The sequence below is a fragment of the Ambystoma mexicanum genome, chromosome 14 (genome assembly GCF_040938575.1).
Source record: "Ambystoma mexicanum isolate Mex_15411 chromosome 14, UKY_AmexF1_1, whole genome shotgun sequence".
In the NCBI taxonomy this organism is placed as follows: Eukaryota; Metazoa; Chordata; class Amphibia; order Caudata; family Ambystomatidae; genus Ambystoma; species Ambystoma mexicanum.
Genome location: NC_090940.1, coordinates 177,651,061 through 177,668,926, shown reverse-complemented (window position 1 = coordinate 177,668,926; position 17,866 = coordinate 177,651,061). Strand labels below are relative to the sequence as shown.

General features: G+C 45.1%; 1 protein-coding gene across 1 annotated transcript in view; it reads right to left on the bottom strand.

Annotated features, from left to right (window-relative positions):
• The window catches only part of MAP3K9 (mitogen-activated protein kinase kinase kinase 9), a 623,616-nt gene that overhangs the window by 39,863 nt on the left and 565,887 nt on the right, over positions 1-17,866 (bottom strand). Inside the window, exon 10 of the mRNA XM_069638859.1 lies at positions 3,483-4,274. Coding sequence (XP_069494960.1) covers positions 3,483-4,274 — 792 coding nt within the window. The remainder of the gene's footprint in view (positions 1-3,482; positions 4,275-17,866) is intronic.

Genomic DNA, 17,866 nt, shown 5'->3' with positions numbered 1-17,866 from the left:
GTGGGTTATGATCTCCAGAACCCACACATCTGAAGTAATGGCTTGCCACTCTACAAGATGCTGCGCCAGCCTTCCCCAACCGGCGAACCATGGGACATGGCCTCACGACTGAATGGGAGCGGCTGCGGCGTTACCTGAGGGCAAAGAGGCAACTGCCCGAGCGGCCTTGGCACCACGGGTACCCTGTCGTCCACCTCTGGTACCCCTGCGTTGGCCTCTTTGACTGCCAGCTCCTCTCGCTTTACTGAAGGATGAGTAATAGCGAAAGGAACCACCCCTCCACTGCTGTCCCCTAGGACGAAAAGGCAGAGGTTGGCGAACTGCAGCGCCCAACGACTTCGCTGCAGCTTTTGAGGTCTGCAACCTCTCAAGGCTCTCGTCAGCCTTGCTGCCAAAAAGGTGTTCACCATCAAAGGGCATGTTGAGGAGCCGGGACTGCACATCAGGAGCAAACCCCGACTTCCGCAACCACGCAAACCTGCGTATCACGGTGCTCGCCGCCATGGACCTACTGACGCATTCAGCCAAGTCCAGACCCGACTGAACGGACTCACACATGGCATCCTTACCATCCTGGACCATAGCAAGGAAACCATCCCGTTCATCCCCTTCGGGAATATGTTCAGCCGCTAACGCAACACAGTTCCACAGAGTGTGTGTGAAACGAGACAGGGCACAAATGGAGTTGGCCGCCTGAAGCGCCATACCACCAGAAGAAAACACTTTCTTCGCCCAGCCATCAAAACGTTTGTCGTCCCTATCAGGAGGGATGGTAGGGTACGACGCCTGCTTTGCCGCCTGCACCACCAAACTTTCCGGAGTGGGGTGCCTGGTCAAGTAGCAGGGGTCGCTACTGGCTGGACGGTATTTACGCGACAAGGATCTGCCCACCGCCGGGAGACTCTCCGGAGCAGTCCAAGCCGCCGCCACCCTTCTCTGTAAAGCCATATGGAACGGCAGTACCGGGTCAGTTGGGGGACCAACATCAAGGATGTCCGTCAGATCATCCTGCACAAACTCCCCTGGGGGAGCAGACCATCCCAGATACTCAGACACCCTAGCCATAAGGCGCCGGTACGAGGAATCGGCATGGGAGCCAGGCTCAGGCCTACAAAATTCCACCTCCGGAGAGGTGTCCAGTCCACTGGCATCATGCAGTGACTGCCTCAAATCGTCAAACTGACTATGGCCCGAGACAATTTCATCTGGCACCTGACTAGGAACCAGGCCATCAGAATCCTCATCCGCCTCCGAAATATATTCCAGGTGGCGAAAAGGCACCCGAGAGTGCTTGCTCTTAACCAGAGCCTTCCTAGGGGGTACACCCGTGACACGGGGCACCTCCGACACGAAAGGCGTCGATGGCGTCGAGCGAATCGGCGCCGACGCCGAGAAAACCGGCAACGGCGCCGAGAGGATCGGCGTCGACGTCGAGGAAATCGGCGTCAACGTCAGATGCAGCGCCTCCAGTATCGGCGGCGTCGACACAGCCCTCGAAGCCGGAGCCCCGAGCGTGTCCCTCGACGACCTGATCGTCGCCGGCCTCGACGACGTCCTCGAAGCCGGAGCCTCGAGAAAGCCTGTCGACGCCCTCGACGCCTCAGACGTCGATGTCTTCCTCGAAGACTGCACAGGAGCACACGGTCTCGAACGCGTCGAGGACCGGGACCTGGAACGGGTACGGCGAGAACGAGCCTCCTTGTCCGAACGGGACCGCTCCCGTGACTCGTGCCGACCACTCTTGCGAGCGGCGTCTCTCGACCTCACACGGCCGACCCCACTCGGGGGCGCGGACGGCTGAGTACCCTGCGACTCAAGAATCGCCAACATTTTCTTCCCGAAGGAAGCCCATTCCTCCGGCGTCGCACGGCTGGTGGGGTAACCGACGTGCCGTGCAGAATCCTCGGAAGAGGACCTGGAAGGCGACCGGTGACGGCGCTTCCGAGAATGCCTCGAAGAGGCTGAGGAGTGGCGAGACCCACTCCTAGAAGAAGACCGACGAGACTTCCGACGATGACGCGGAGAGTCACCCCTCGAATCATACGTCGAAAGCCCCGCCGACTTCGACTTCCGGGGCTTGGACACCCGACCTACCGACAACTTCTTCTTACGTTCGCGTAAGGCTTTGGACGTGAGCGACTGGCAGTCGATACAGTCATCCGTGTCGTGGGCCTCCCCGAGGCACCAGAGGCAGGCGTCGTGTGAGTCAGTCACCAACATCTTGGACCCACACTCCCCGCACTTCTTAAAGCCCGGACGCGGGGTTGAAGACGAAGTGGAAGACATCGCCGAAGGAAATTCACAAACGAACAGGTTCGAAGAACCAGAAAGAACAGAACTCCAAAGAGTCATGTCTTAGAACCGAGAAACACGAAGCAACACGTTCGCGGAAAAAACGGAACTGAGGCTATGGGCGTCGTGCGTCCTACTTATCACATCGGATGACGTCGGACGTCGGAGGAGGTCCTGGACGACGGCGCATCGACGTCATCGACGCAGGACGCAGACGCCGAAAAAGTTTCCGAAGCAGCACAGCTGTGGTGATTACATGTCATAGATATGGAATACGTCGGAGGACCCAATCCCCTCGAAAGAGGTTATATAAGCAGGAAGGGGGAAAACAAGAATTTCAATTACAGAAACTTCGGTCAAGTGGTGGCTCCTAAGAAGCAGGGTTAAGGTGTAGCAAAGTTTTATTCCGAAAGACAAGATGGCAGCATTTTCGAATCATACGTCACTGGTGACATGCATGACATGACTTGGATGCCATGGGTTGCATCATACCACTTGCTTGTGGAGGTCAGCAATCCGGCACAAATTCCAGTTTTTTTAAAGTGAGATAGGAGGCAAATATGTTATTTTACTTTTTATATAAGGATCTACACTATTTCATGGTGTGTCATAATTTCCATTTAAGGCCTCACTTGTAAAAACACAATGTTCAATAAGTAGGTGGACGCTAAACCCAGGGGTATTTGAACTACCATAATTTTATATTATTCCTAACTGGCTCTTAATGAGGGTCTACATTTGTTTGAAATATTTTGTTTAAAAGTTACCGAAAGCATGGTGGATTATTGCTCTCTTTTAAAATCCCTGACATGAAATACAGATAATTTTTCTTATAGTATAATACAGATTATACATTTACCTGCATCAACTCATTGATCTAACAGCTATGCACACTTTGTGTGGCCGAAGTCAATTCTACCACTGTACACCATTTAGTGCATTTATAAACTAAAACACAAATCTGAAAAATAAAACATTAAAAAACAGGAAAGGTTGAAGCATACACCGTAAACCTGAACGGGGGTCATTAATTAAAGTCCTGACACTGGGTTTACCTTTAGCAATCTCAAAGCATTGAGTAACTATGCTGCATGACACTTGAGCACTCACCCTGCTCCAGATGATTAGCCCAATGCAGTCATTCAAAAGATAGTCCACAATTGACCCACAGAAGACATTGCAAAACATACCTGATACTGGAGCACTTGCTTTGCAATTGTTAGACGTGGTACCATTTGCCACCACTATCGCCCCTTTTATGGCCCCGTCTGAGGGGGTGCGCCGGTGCCCTTGATGTGGCCTGGCATTTACTGTCACGTGTGTAGGGGTGAGGGACTGATTAGGGTTCCGCTTGAAGCTCTCAATATGGACATTGACCAAGGGATTGCAAACAAATGGTATAGGTTCCTCTGCAGTCACAGGGGTGGCAGGCATCTCGTACACCACAATTTCATCACTGTCCGAGCGCAGCAAGGACTTTGTGGAGTTACATTCAGATATGGAGGATAAGGATAGCTGGGTCAGTGACGAAGGGGGTTCACCTGGAACGGGTGAGAGCTCCTCTTTTTTTAAGAGCTTCCTCGCGGGAGGGCTGGTGCTTCTGCGTGGGCGTCCTGAGCGCTGAAAGATGCTCTCTTTCTTTTTCTTCTCTTCCTTGGGTTCCACTTCATCCTGGGTCAGCTGATACTTTCCTCCTTCCAGCATGTCAAAGCCGAGACCTACAGTGGCCAGAAGGGCACCACAGCCCAGAAGGACCATGGCACACCTCCTGTGCTGAACGTCGCGCTTAAGGCTGTTGGTCGGAGTGGCCTGTGGAGTACTCGAGGTAGAGTTCACTGGTGTTGGCTCCTCAGTTGTATCGCTGAACTGGCCGTCCCCATCACCCACCTTTTGGAAGGGGATGCAGAGGTAGGATTGGCCAGAGATCGGTGATGGATGCTCTTGACAGTTTTCACTATTTTGACACTCGCCGTCTTCATTTTCTGTAAATACAAATAAAAAGCATGAGGAGTTGGGCCATCAGTTTCATCTTTTCATGCACATTCATTCCATTCTATCAGTATGTGAAAGGCCACAGAGGACAACCTACGCGTGGCATTCCTGAGGAGCCCACTTGTGGTATTCCCGGGGGAGCCCATGCGTGGCATTCCCATATCACCTTTAAGAGTGCAGAAGAAATAAAAGAAAGCTTTCGGTATGAGAATGGATTTCCTATTGCAACATATACAATAATTATAGTTAAGGGCCTGCTTGTACTTATATCTAAGGTCTCAATAAGAGTGGGGCGGATGTACAGGAATACCACTAGAAGTAAATGCCACCTCCACTGGCAGCAATTCTGAAATTCTACCCGAATTCAGAGTTAGCACCGGACACTGTGCTAACACTGGTGTTTGTACACCAACTCCGGTGGCATTACAGAAATACAACTTGAATAATTTTTCATATTAAATGGCAGAAATATATATTGTACAGTAGTTGCACATACCAGTACTGTATTCCTTTTACATAAGGACAGAAGTATACTTTCGGACCATTTTATGCACCACATGGTAAAGTGTGAGCACCAGAGATACCCACCTTTTCACCCTTTAGAATGGCCCAATGTCAACCCCTTTTTTACACGGTATTGTTTTGTGCCTGTACTTGACTGCTGTACAATGGGTAAAGTTTGAAATACTTTAGCTGCCTATTCACATTTGTTACCTCCACATGTAAATTCAGGGTAAATAATGGTGGATTTCCCATGTTGGAGATCTAACTGAATACCTCTGGCAGTATTCACCATTTCCCTGCAGTACACCAATTTGGGAGGGCAGTAAAAAAACAGCAGTATTTCACAAATATCACCCTTATAATGTTACTTGCAAATTCATAACTATCTCCTTAACAAACTGAATATAAGCATGGAATGGCTGCATGGATTAGTAGAGTGTTGGAGAACACCTTGAGTCCGTGCAATTGTTAGAAGCATGACTGGAAAGGAATGTGGGTGTGTATAAGATTACATAATGGACAGTCAAATCAGTCTATGTTTGACACAATCAAAGAAACTAGCACTCCTGTTTGCCTGTCACACTGCGCTTGTCAAACATCAACAAAGAACAGAACTGAATCCGCATGGACACTGAGCTACCATTCCTCCCCAAAGAGCAGCATCATCAGTATAGTGATGTGGCACATTGGCCATCTAAGGTAGGATATAATGTAACCCTTCTGGCATTTCTTGTTTTAAACATGTAGATGTAGGGTGTCATGGAAGTTAAGCCCCAGCATATAAATATGGAGTGGGAGGAGAAAAGAAGGTCTGGAGCTGCTTAAGACTGGATACAATACTGCACAAGTTCTAATCCCACACTTCAAGCAGAGAGGGGACAGGGAGGATTAAGTTGTGCCCTCACCAGTGTTCAGGTTCTCATGATTCTCAGAAATTAGACACCTTGGTCTAGGGCGCAAGCTTTAGCTGCAGTTTTGTGTAAGCACTTCCAATGTATGCGTCTTCTGAACATGACTACTTTTCATATGAGCTTCAGCAGCGTCTTCTTTGGGGAATCCATTCCCCTCATGTTGGGTATGGATTAAAAAAAATCATCTGAGATGTTACATTGCCTTCTAAGATACAATGGCCTAAGTAAATTCAAGAAAAGTCTATCTAGGGTGATATCTATTTATTCACAAGGAAGAGAGTCAAGTAAATGAGAGAAATCTACTCACTTGCAGAAGTGATAGGACAGTAGCAGACAGAGCCATTAAGTGGTAAGGGACATGCAAATAGTTTGTGAAAAGCCTACACAATATTGCCGGGCCTCCAATTAATTTATTTTTAGTTCTCAGACAGATGTGGTCTTCAAACCTTTAATGGGCACCAGTCATGCAGTTATTTACAGTATAATACCACATTAACTCAGTGTTTGGACTGCCAACTGTCCTATGTTTAAAGACACACACTAAGCAGGGCAGCAGAATTATAGCCTTCATCCCCTACCCACCACAGCGAACATAACACCACACCTTCTGCTGGGGAACAGGAGCCCGCCAATCTGAGAACCCTCCACTGGTTGCTCTAATGGACGTATACACTCAATAAGTAATTGGCCAATCAATTACTGGGGGTAATCAACAGGTGTGCCGAACTTCACCATGACCGTGCCTACAGGCTGTATAACCACTTAGGATATAGCCATGAGTGTGACACATATATAAATAACTAAGTAGTACTTCATTTACATGTCAGATGTACATATCAGATCTGAGGAAACCTTTTCTTCCTTTTTAACCTGTACTATGCTTCCCTCCCAATTTTATATATTTGTTTTAAAAGCTCTCTTTTGATAGATTTTGCATTCATTGAAAATGAAATATACATGTAGGACTGCTCCCACAGAACACTGATAAGCGATGGAGCATATACAAAAAAACATTTTAATATCTTATATCTTCATTGTCCCATCTTCAAATACACCATTCCGGTTTCCCGATTCATCCATCTCCCGACAGCCCTGTAGGCTGAATCTCTTTATGCCGTATTTCCTGTTTGACTGCTACCCGGAGAAGATGATGCTGACCCTGCAGTCAAGACTATTGGGAAATCCTGTCCTCCTATGAAGATTGATCACTTGCTATTTTTATTACAACCAGGGAAGGTAGTGCTGGGAGTTCATTCAGCAGTTTCCCTATCCAGGGTAAGCATATAAAACATGCACCTCACCCATTTAGGTCAGGGTTGCCATTTAGGAACATGGCTAGGATGTCGAGATGCTGGGCAGAGATATCAACATGATTTATTGTGGGAAAGAAATACATGAAAGCAGTACCAAACCTGTTTGCTTAAGCTACTACACATACAACAAATAGTTGGCACTTCCGAACAAACAAATACTGCATATCAACCCTTGCGGTGGATTATGGGGCATAATCAACAACTGGCAGGTGTGAGGGGTCAGAAATGTGTGGCGGACAACTTTGTAAACAGTTTTCAACATTTTATTAAATAAAACTGGTTGAATAAACGCTTCACTATCCCTACCCTGATGAGGATTTCCCTGCCTAAAGTAAACTAAAGGGAACAGAAGTTGGTTTCACCAATTTGTGGCAAAAATTGCTGAAAAATAAAGCGATTGGGAAACACCCAAAGAAAAACTGCTAAACGAAGCTCTGGAAAGTAGAAAAGCTTTATTTATTTATTTCCTTTATTTGTGTGTGTCACGAGTAACCTTTACAAAAAAAATATATAAAACACATAAGAACAGATCTTTAAAATACATTACATACATTTTTTTTAATCCAGAGCATTCCTTATAATAGATCTTAATAAATAAGAATAAATGATTTATACATCCAAATGAACCTTACATAAAATAAAGAAGTACAGGATACTAATACATGCAAAGTGTTGTAGCAAAACTACCTCCCTATAGTTTACATTTATCTTTTAGAAAACGTAGTATAGCCAATTGAAGTTTGACCCTAGGTCCATACAGCATGTCTTTCCAAAGGGCTTCCAGATCAACATTCTCTGGGTTAAGCACATATTTAATAAAATAATCAATACGTGCCGATCTTAGACCCAAGCATTGCGTCAACAAATGTTGTAAAGATACTTCTCCAATGTCTAAATCACAAAAAAGACATTTAACCATATGAGGTGGCAAAGTTTGCCTTATAGTCATAATCTCACCTGTACTGAGGACATTAAAACGAAAACGCATAAAATCCTGTCTGTGCTTTTTGCTGGGGAATCTTATGAGGTAGGGTTCAGTTGTTGTAATTTTTTTATAGTTACCAATCATATGCGCATATCGTTTTTTGCTTTGTATTATGTTGACAGTGTGGTTCCAGTCTGCGTGCTGGAGAAGTATCTTCACCTTGGTGGGGTTATTGATAAGGAGTTCTTTAGAAACCCCAACTAATGCCAATACTTCGTGTACCTCTTTTTCCAAGTCACGCACTACTACAGAAAATTCCTTTCCCGCAACTAGACACCGTCCAAGGATCCATATAGAGTGGATTCTTTACTTATAAGCAGTGTCCTGAACAAAGAGACTCTACGCCAAAGAATTAGACTAGAGAGCGAGTATAGTCCCAGTTCAAAAGGAATTGCTGCCAGTGGAACACATTCCGGGAGATACCAAACCAATGGCCTTAGTAAACGTGCCTCATATTTCACAAAATCGCTCCTAAACCAGGACGGAACCAATTCCATTCCTTAACTAAACTGGGCAATCGTTTCACGGCGATACATTTTTATACATGGTTGCATTGAACATTTCCCATATTTGCAATCAATTTTGAGTAGCTGAGAAAGCAATGGTGTCATTTTTTTATTCAAATAATTGCGTATATTGACCCTGGTAACGGTCTCAAAAATCGGATAACCTAAATACCTGAAAGCACGACATATGGTGAGTTTAACATGATCCAGAAACCATGCAAATTTAGCTTGTGTTTTCCTATGACTAAATTGCATGATAAAAGTTTTGGTTTGATTTATGTCTAAAGGGTTGTCTGCCGTGTACTTCTTGAATGCAGACAAAACTTGTTGCAGACCCATGGGTGTTAAATCAAACAATAACACATCATCTGCATATGCAGTCCACGCAATCCGGGTGCCTTCGACTTTTGGCGCAGCAAACAATGCCTCTTCCAAGTGCGGACCAACATCAGACCAGTACAAATTAAAAACAGTGGGGGCAAAAATACACCCCTGTCTGAGACCATTTCCTGTATTAATTTCCTCAGACGGGGTACCTCGGTGTTCAGTCGGACTCTTATCTTGGTTTCTGAGTGGCGATAGTATAAGATCGCTAGGAGCTCTGACGGCATGTCTAAGGCTAACATTTTATTCCACAATGTACCTCTGTCCACTAGATCAAAGGCTGAACAGAGGTCAATAGAAGCCAAATAGATAGGTTGGCTACCTCTCTGTCTGGTCTGGTGCTGCATAATAGTTAGGAGAAGTCCACCTGCATCAGTTCCCACCCCTTTTCTAAAACCAAATTGCTGTGCTGACAATACATCCTTTTCCTCCATCCACACATGTATATGTTCAAGAACCAGGGAGGCAAATATCTTAGAATCAGCGTCAAGCAAAGCGATAGGTCTATAACTAGTTGGTATAGATCTATCGCCCTTTTTATAGATTGGGAGCACATAGGACATATGCCAAGCGATTGGAAAAACCTTGGTTATGACAATGTTTTTAAACAATAAAAAGAGAATTTTGGCCCAGAGAAGCGGGTTGCCTTTGAAAACCACATTGGCTAGCATGTTGGGACCTGGTGCACGGGAAGACAAGCACCTAGCGATCATTCTTTGGACATCCTGTAAAGAGAAGGGGAGATTCCATGGACAAAGAGATCTCATCCGGAACCACCCAATTACAAACCAAGGGTTTATATAATGAACCAATGTGCCCTTCCCAGATAACCGAGGATATTGTCACACCTTGTTCTTTGGCGTGCACATCCCCTCGTCGTGGTATCCTGGTATGATGGTGGTGACTGGCTGTGTGTATGCAGAGGCCTCATGGAATGATGAGGTGGAGCTTGGAGTGTGGGAGGCCTGGGGATTCCAAGTGTGTCGGTTGGACTTGGAGATAGTCTGGGAACCTGGGCAGAGGCTTATTACTTACTCTCCTACCTTTCGTTGACTATGCTATGTAACCAAGAAGAATAAAGCCTTTTTCCTTTTACACTTACCTGAGTCAGCCTGGTTCCTGCTCCCTGTCATCACTGGCTCAGGATACATCATTTTGGCGACGAGGATTAAGCTAAAAGAACCCGGAGCAAGGTGGGAGAGCGAACCGAAGGAGAAGGAGAAAGGAGAAAGCCAGATGTCCGTGCACCAACTGGGAGAAGAGCTGTCAAGATGGTGTTGTGCAGCATAGTTGGTGCCAAAGTAATAAGTGACTGTGGCATCAGACAGGCTGTGGATGAAGCCTGTAGCCCATCCGTGGGGCAGGAGGAGTGTCAGGCCTTGATGAAGCTTGGGGGCCGTGTGGCAGAAGGAATTAGCCACAAGTGAGCTGCGTTTGAGGTGCTGGATATCCGAGCGCCTTTGTGCTCCTGTAGTGCAAGGATTTATGGGACCTGTAGTCCTGTGGAGGAACAGCGAGCATTAAGGTACTGCATAAAATGCATGATTTGGGCAGGTTTGGAGGGTCCTTGGGGGCCGTGGGTTGCGCGCGCCCAATCGTGCCCCCCCCTGCGTTCCAGCCGTTGCCGTCGAGCTGGAACGCATGGAAATTTCCCTGTGCAGTTGTTCCTCTAAGTTGGATCCCCGGAGCTGTTAGTGATTGCTGGAGGCCTGCCTTCGAGGAATGGTCCTCGCAACGTGTGTGGAGCGTGAGAACGTTCAACAGGGAAGCGATTGCCTGATGCCTTGGTGTTGTAGACAAGCGTGATGACATACCCCCAGGAGAAATTAGCGTTTGAAGTGGCAAGGCGTGGGGAGATGCCTCTGCATTATTAAATGTGCGTTGGAAGGTCTTAAGGAAATAAACGCTTGCGTGAAGCTGCAGCGGACTGCCTGGAGAAGTGTGAAATGCAAGGTACTATGATCATTTTGACCTTTACCGCGGCAATAAAGATTAAATGATACTCTTTGGAGAAAGAAGTTCGCAATCATCAGGAACAAATGGCGTTCCGTTTCCTTTTATTGAAGAAAAGCACAGTTTTGGGCTGTCAAAGTATAACGAATGTGTTTAAATGAAATCTGGCTAACTGGTGTTGAGTGCAGCAGGACATCAACGCATGTTGTGGAGTTAATTTACATTTAAGAGGTAAAGGTGATTATGGCAGCAGTGATAGAGCAATGTGGTTTTGAAATGTTCTTTTTGATTACCAACATTTTGCTTTCAGGAAGGCATGAATACAGCGTGCTGCACTACTAGAAATGTTATGAGAACATGTTTGTGCAGACCTCTGGAAGTTACAACTGGAATTTAGTTTCCATGATTTATATGCAGATTTGGTGAGCATGTGTTATATGTGTACTGTGGTCATTGTTGGACGCTATAACTGGGAATTGCATTTAAGCATAATTTTGCACTGCAATTGGGCACATGATTTGCCCATGAGTTATTTTGGGGTAATGAAAGAAAAGAAAAGGAAAATGTTTTTTATTGATGCACTCTTTACTGATTATGCGCAGAACTTTGAAAGCAGGTAGAAGCTTTCTTTATTAATGATGTCTACATTTTAAATGGTGTTGAAGTATGGACTACCAAAGTTTTGACCAAATGTCCACAGAATTTCATTTTGCAGATCATTTTTTATTTTTGTTGAGATTTGCGCCCCCAGCATGGTGACTGATCACCTCCATGGCTGGTGGTGCGACACATTCCTGTTTTAGGAGAGGTAGAGATTTTTAAAATGCGCATTTGTGGGTAGTATGTATGTTGGGTGGACAGTGTGTTTGGAGTTGTGTTGGAGTTCTGCGTGTGTGAGCGCAATGTGTGGAAATCGTGTACGTGAGTGACGTATATGTGTGCACATGAGGTAGCATGTGTGTAGTGGTATGTGTGTACGTGTGATGGGAGCACGTGGTAGTGGAGTTTAGCACGTGTAGTGGAGTTGTAGGTGATGGAGCTACATGTATTTTGTGAAGTGGCTTTCACATGCCGACTGGGTGCGTTTGCCTTTTATGTTGAAAAACCTTTTGTAGTAACCTCATTTTTTTGGAAGTTGGACACACTTGTTTTGGTGGTGCTCCAGTTGGGGTTAACCCTTTAGATACGTAGACACCAGGGCATGGGGCCCATTTTTCGTAGTTTGGGGTCATGTATATGCATTTTGCATGGGAGTTTTAGGCAGGAGGCCCATTTTGTAGGTATGTGCGTTAAAGGTGACCGCACATGGTGGTGTCTATTTAGGAGTAGTTAGACTCCTAGAAGTTGTTCTGTAGTGCCAGGTGGTTCAGTGTAAGGCGAAATTCAGTTGTTTAGCACACCAGTTGATTTTTATGTCTAATAGGTTTTTGGAGGGGCACACAGATTGTAGGCCAGTGTTAGATTTGTGACTGTGGTTAATTGTGTTTTTTGGGTTGTAGTTATGGTCATTGGAGGACCAGTTTAACCACGCACTGGCAAATTGAATTCTTAAACATTTTTTACATTAAAATTTTTATTATATTTTACTGGGAGTTTTGGAATTTTAGCATGACAATTTTATTTTTGTTGTGCTTTAATAAGAATTCCAGCCTTTTTTCATCCTATGTATACAGTTTATTCCATCTTTGTAACGGTTGTGTTACCGTTATTTTGCATGGTTTTTACTGTGTTTGGGTTTACGCACCATTTTTCTTCCTTTCTATGGTTGCGTTTTGTGGTTTATGTGGTCTTTTTATAGTTAGTCTTCTTGCTTTAATTTTCATCCTTTTCTATGTTTTCTTTAGGTGAGAAGGGATAAGGTGTTGAAAGGTGTTGAGGCGTGTTTGTTTTGTATACTGTTGGTTTTGTTGTTGTTGGCATGTTAGGATTTTTGTTAGGCCAATTGTGTACGCTTGTTGGGCTACACTATATTTTGGAAGGTATGTTGGTCTCGTTGAGACATGGTTTGTGCTCAGGTGTGGCAGACTTGAGGCCAGGAGTGGCAGTTCTGGCAAAAGGTGGTAGGTTAGGAGGGTTTATGATGGTAGTTTAGTTTTTATTGTCCATGTGGCAAGATATGCACTCGTTGTGGCAGGCCGGGGTAGAAGGTGTTTTTGTTTGTTTTGATTGTGATCCTAACATGATGGTGAGGGTATTCTGTTTCTTGTGGTTGTTATTAAGGAGGGAGATGTGTGGTATCCTGGTATGATGGTGGTGACTGGCTGTGTGTATGCAGGGGCCTCATGGAATGATGAGGTGGAGCGTGGGAGGCCTGGGGATCCCACTGTGTTGGTTGGACTTGGAGATAGACTGGGAACCAGGGCAGAGGCTTGTTACTCACTCTCCTACCTTTCATTGACTATACCTATGTAACTAAGAAGAATAAAGCCTGTTCCTTTTATACTTACCTGAGTCAGCCTGGTTCCTGCTCCATGTCATTCCTGACTCAGATACATCACTCGTCTATTAACAAGGGACCAAAAATGACAAGTACTGGTTTTTGAGAGTGCCTCCAGTATATTTTCTGCATCTCTTTGCACCATGTTTGCTTTTAAAGTACGTACCCTGTACCTCCATTGTTGTTTTACTTTTTTAATCGTTTCTCCCAGGGATTGTGTGAATGGGAGTTTCTGGAGTTTCCGAATCTCACAATTTCTTTCTTTTTTAAGCTGATGGATGGCCGGGTCAAAAACATGGGTGTGAATAGTGCCTTTTTTCTTCGATTTCCCAATCCCTTTTGGCCCCAAGATAACCTCCCTGACATAGTTGTTAAACTCCCCATGTGCATACATCATGATCTTATTTTCACAGCCATGTTTGTTGTAGTCCTCAAAAAAAACCTTGTTCACTTTTTCGACATTATCCCCGTGCCAGTTTATTCTATTCCTAGCGGAGTTTAGCTCCAACGTCAAAGGAAGAGCACCAAGGGATTCCGGAGAAGGGTGAACCCGCATGGTAAGTTTAAGGATACTATGATCGCTACTCAGAGTTGGAATAATTTTAAAATCAAACAAAGAGTATCTTAAAGACGTACTTACAAAAATGAAATCTATTGTGGAAAACTCCTTTCCATTAGACCAAGTGAAAGCACTCAAATCCTTACCTACATAATCGTTCACACAGATTAAGCCCCAATTTCTCAAAAAGGCATTCCACTGTTGACCCTGTATTTGTTTCCTTGATGAACCAGGGTTATATGAACATGTACCCGCATCGGCGTTGAAATCACCCAGAACCATGAGATTCAAAATTTGATATGCTATTTGACACTCTTGAATAACTGCGTCCACCAAACAAATGAATTCCTTTAGATCAAACTCGGGACTCCAATAAATGTTAACTACTAATAGGTAACCAAGAGCCACAGGCAGAGCAAAATATAGTAGCATGGCAATGCATCCTTTATGTGGAGAAAACACTTGAAAATAATGGCGTTTCTTATCGCAATAAGAAGACTCCCCCTACCCCCACCCCCCCAGACGGCCTTCCCCGGGACTTCTTCTCCGCTGTTTAATGTAAACTATACCCATCCAGCACCAGCGGAGAAAGGGCCCAGGTTTCCTGAATGCAGCAAATGCTGGCATCTGTAAGAAGGCGTAAACTGTCAGACTCTGTCCTCAAGGGTTTATTACCTTATTACCAGAATTCCAGGATACCACTAGAAATATTGGTTCAGATTATGATTTCACATTCAAAACTTGTATCTTTGCTAAGGTCTCAGTTAGCGTTTGAGCAAGCCATTTTAGATCCGTCTCTGAGGTTTGTTTCTGTTTAGTGGAACCCTCCCCTGCCTCATGGTGCCTCATGGTTAGAGTCAATATTCACCTGATCAAAAGACTCAGCCTCCACTCCTCTACTAATTAAATGATTATTGAATGGTTCCAAGTCAAGTCCAAAAGGGTGTAAGGAGACTATTTCTGAGGCGACAAGATCCACGATAGCCTGAGAGAAAAAAACCAGTCTAACACAATCCAGTCTCAGTGGATGCATGTAATCCACGAGTTTGATGTCACCTGAGGAGATCATGGAGAGCCTTGGTATTTCACTGAACAAGGTTAGAATTCGATGGCGATTCAGCGAGGAGGGACTCCCTTGTGAAAACATAGAATAAAGCATAATACTAGGATAGTCAGTGAGGGCAGGAGGTCTCCAGTCCATTCTATTAGTCAGCCTGTTATTTACCATTCGTTTAGTGGATTTGGGGGCAGTGAAAGCTTCCCTCTCTGTCCTAGATTCAGACCCGGTATTATTTTCCACCTCTTTAAACAGCTCATTGCTGGAAACTCTATCCTCCGTCAAGAGCGCCTTACAATTACCCTCCTCGCTATGGTGTGCAGCTTGTACCAAATTCATCCATGCTTTAGGGGCCATATTGGAGGCTTCCTGACCAGATTGGGTTTCATGAGCCGTGTTCGAGGATGAGACCTTCAGCTCCCCACCCTGTCCAACAAAGTCTCCCGGATTCCATGACAGAATACTTTTATCTCGACCCAGTCCATCATCAGCTGTTGGCTCAGATGGATGTAAACCTTTTATTTCTCTGTCGAGTATATGTCGGGTTCCGATACCCTCCCCGAAAACACCTTCTAGATTCTTCTCATTACCACTGCTCAAACTCCTTACCTTGGTCCAATTTTGAATACCTGTAACTGTCGTACCTGTCCTCCTTGAGTCTTCAAGCAAATTCTGTAATGCTTGTTTTACTAGTATTTTAATATCCTCACTTGGGACCATACCGGATGTCGAGGGTGTCATGGGTTCCCCCTTCACACTCCTTCCCAATATAGTTTCCGTTTTGTGTGCTTCCACTCTCTGGGTCTTCCCCCCCATATTAGGCAGGAGCCCCTCCCCCCCTTCATATGTCATTGGTTACATCATCACCTTTCTTCTTCTCTTGCTCAACGGCAGGGGGATTATTTACTCCTTGTTTTGGTGGAATAAGAGTAGACGTGGGCAAGGAGCTCTTAATCTCTTCACTGTTCATAGAGACAATTTTAGATTTGGGGTTGAAAAAAAAGCTTAATGTCCATCTTGTCGTTTGCAAGCCCAGCATTTTTATTGCAGTTACATTTCTTTGTGTCATTTTTAGACTCCTGAACAAGTTTCCCCCCTGTTGGTTTCTTATCAAGGGATTTTTCTTTCTTTTTTATTTATTTCTTCTTTTTTTTTATTAATTGCTTACGAGCCTGTGCCTTTCCTTTGCGAGTCATGGCATCAATCAGGGTAGCCGATGCTTCCCCATAATCACCTTCCACAATAGCCGAGTGGCTAGTAGGACTCGAGGTATGATGATTCAATCCTCCTTGACTAGCATTATTTGGTGCCTCCAGTTCTTTCAATTCCAATGCTTTTTGCTTTCATCGTCCAGTTGAGACAGGTCAATACAACCCTCAACCGCCAGACCACATATCTTTCAAATTTGCATTGGAATTGTGGATTTTTAGTGCTGGTAGATTCTTACTTTTTTTTCTCACAATTTTTTGTTGTACCATTAGTCCTGGCCAGCCTACGCCCGATGGCCCTAGCCCTCATTTTTTTCTCTCTTCGAGATAGCGATGGGTTATGATTATTTGAACAATCTAGGGACGAGTCTCAATCCAGTGCGCCTCCTTCATCACCGCCTGGCTCTACTCCCTCCTCTAGGGCCCTTATTAATACAGATGGACTATCCCTGTCGGGAAAGTTTGTTGGGGCCTCTCGCTTGCTTATGCTAGATACTAGTTTTTCATCCATTCTTACAACATTTGTGAAAACCAGTTCGATCTTTTCACCTAGACTCACAATCTGAGTGCCATTAGTGGAGACCATTCCTTTAAGCTCGACCAGATCATGCAGCCAGCAAATCCATTTCCTTGTGAAAGAACTTCTGCGTAGGATTTGGGGCAAACCACAAGCTTGCTATCAGTTTGGACCATCTGGTCGTGGGAGATCATGTGAGGATTACCATGCCCTCCCATAAGTGCACATCTTCCCATTGCCATAATGAAACCCTCCATTTTGCAGATCTTTTCTGTGTTAACCAATAATATCGATCTAAGTTCCTGAATATCCAAATGGGTACGTTCATGACCCTTGTCTAGGAGATTCAGGATCCTGGTTAACACAGGAAAGGTGGCATATGACACGGCCGTGTCCTCTTGATTGATGCCCTCAAAAATGGTCCTGTAAGGGGGTCAATAGTTCCAAAAGACTGATTCAACATAGAAGATATATGTGAGGCTGGACTGGAGGATTTTATCTGCGTGGGCTCTGACCCACCCTGTCCCCCATGACCCCCCAAAAGAGGCTCCGTCTCCTTAGTCCCATAACTGATATTGCGGTTTCTTCTATCCATCATAGGAGGATGCTCAGGGGAGAATGGGCCCTCCTCAGTAGGCTCATGTAAATGGACATTATCGAATCCCCCAGCTCTAGGTCTAATGGGTGTAGATGGCTCATTTGACAGCCGAACCCTTCTGTCCAACTCGGCCCTAACCAAAGGTGCCAAGAGAGAGGTGTCGGCTCCTTTTATGGGTTTTCCTCCTTCCTCTATTTGCCCCAGAGAGTATCTACGGGAATTCTCCTCAGTGCCCGTCATACTCTTCTGTGTCGCAATAGCTGCCGGGCCTGTGTAAGAAGATTTCTCTCCCAAAATACCTGCCCCCCCCAATTGAGGGGGTAGTACCTGTGCAGTTATTCAAAACATGTGGGTGCCGTTCTTCAGCTGGTAAGTTAACATCACTAGGGCCTTTAGTTGTGGTGGGGTCTAACAGTGGACATTCCACCAACCGGCTGTCCATTTTATCCACAAAAACTGGTTTGACCAAAGAGTAGAATTTTTTGGCTGCTTGTGTAGGTCTCACCAGTTTACCGTGTCGGAGTGTGCCCACCATACTCCACGATCAAAACAAAATAGGAGTTTACTCAGTATAACATTTTACAGCACATGTCCAATAGAAAATAACAATTTTACTGCCTTCATTCAATTTACAATTGAACCCACAGAAC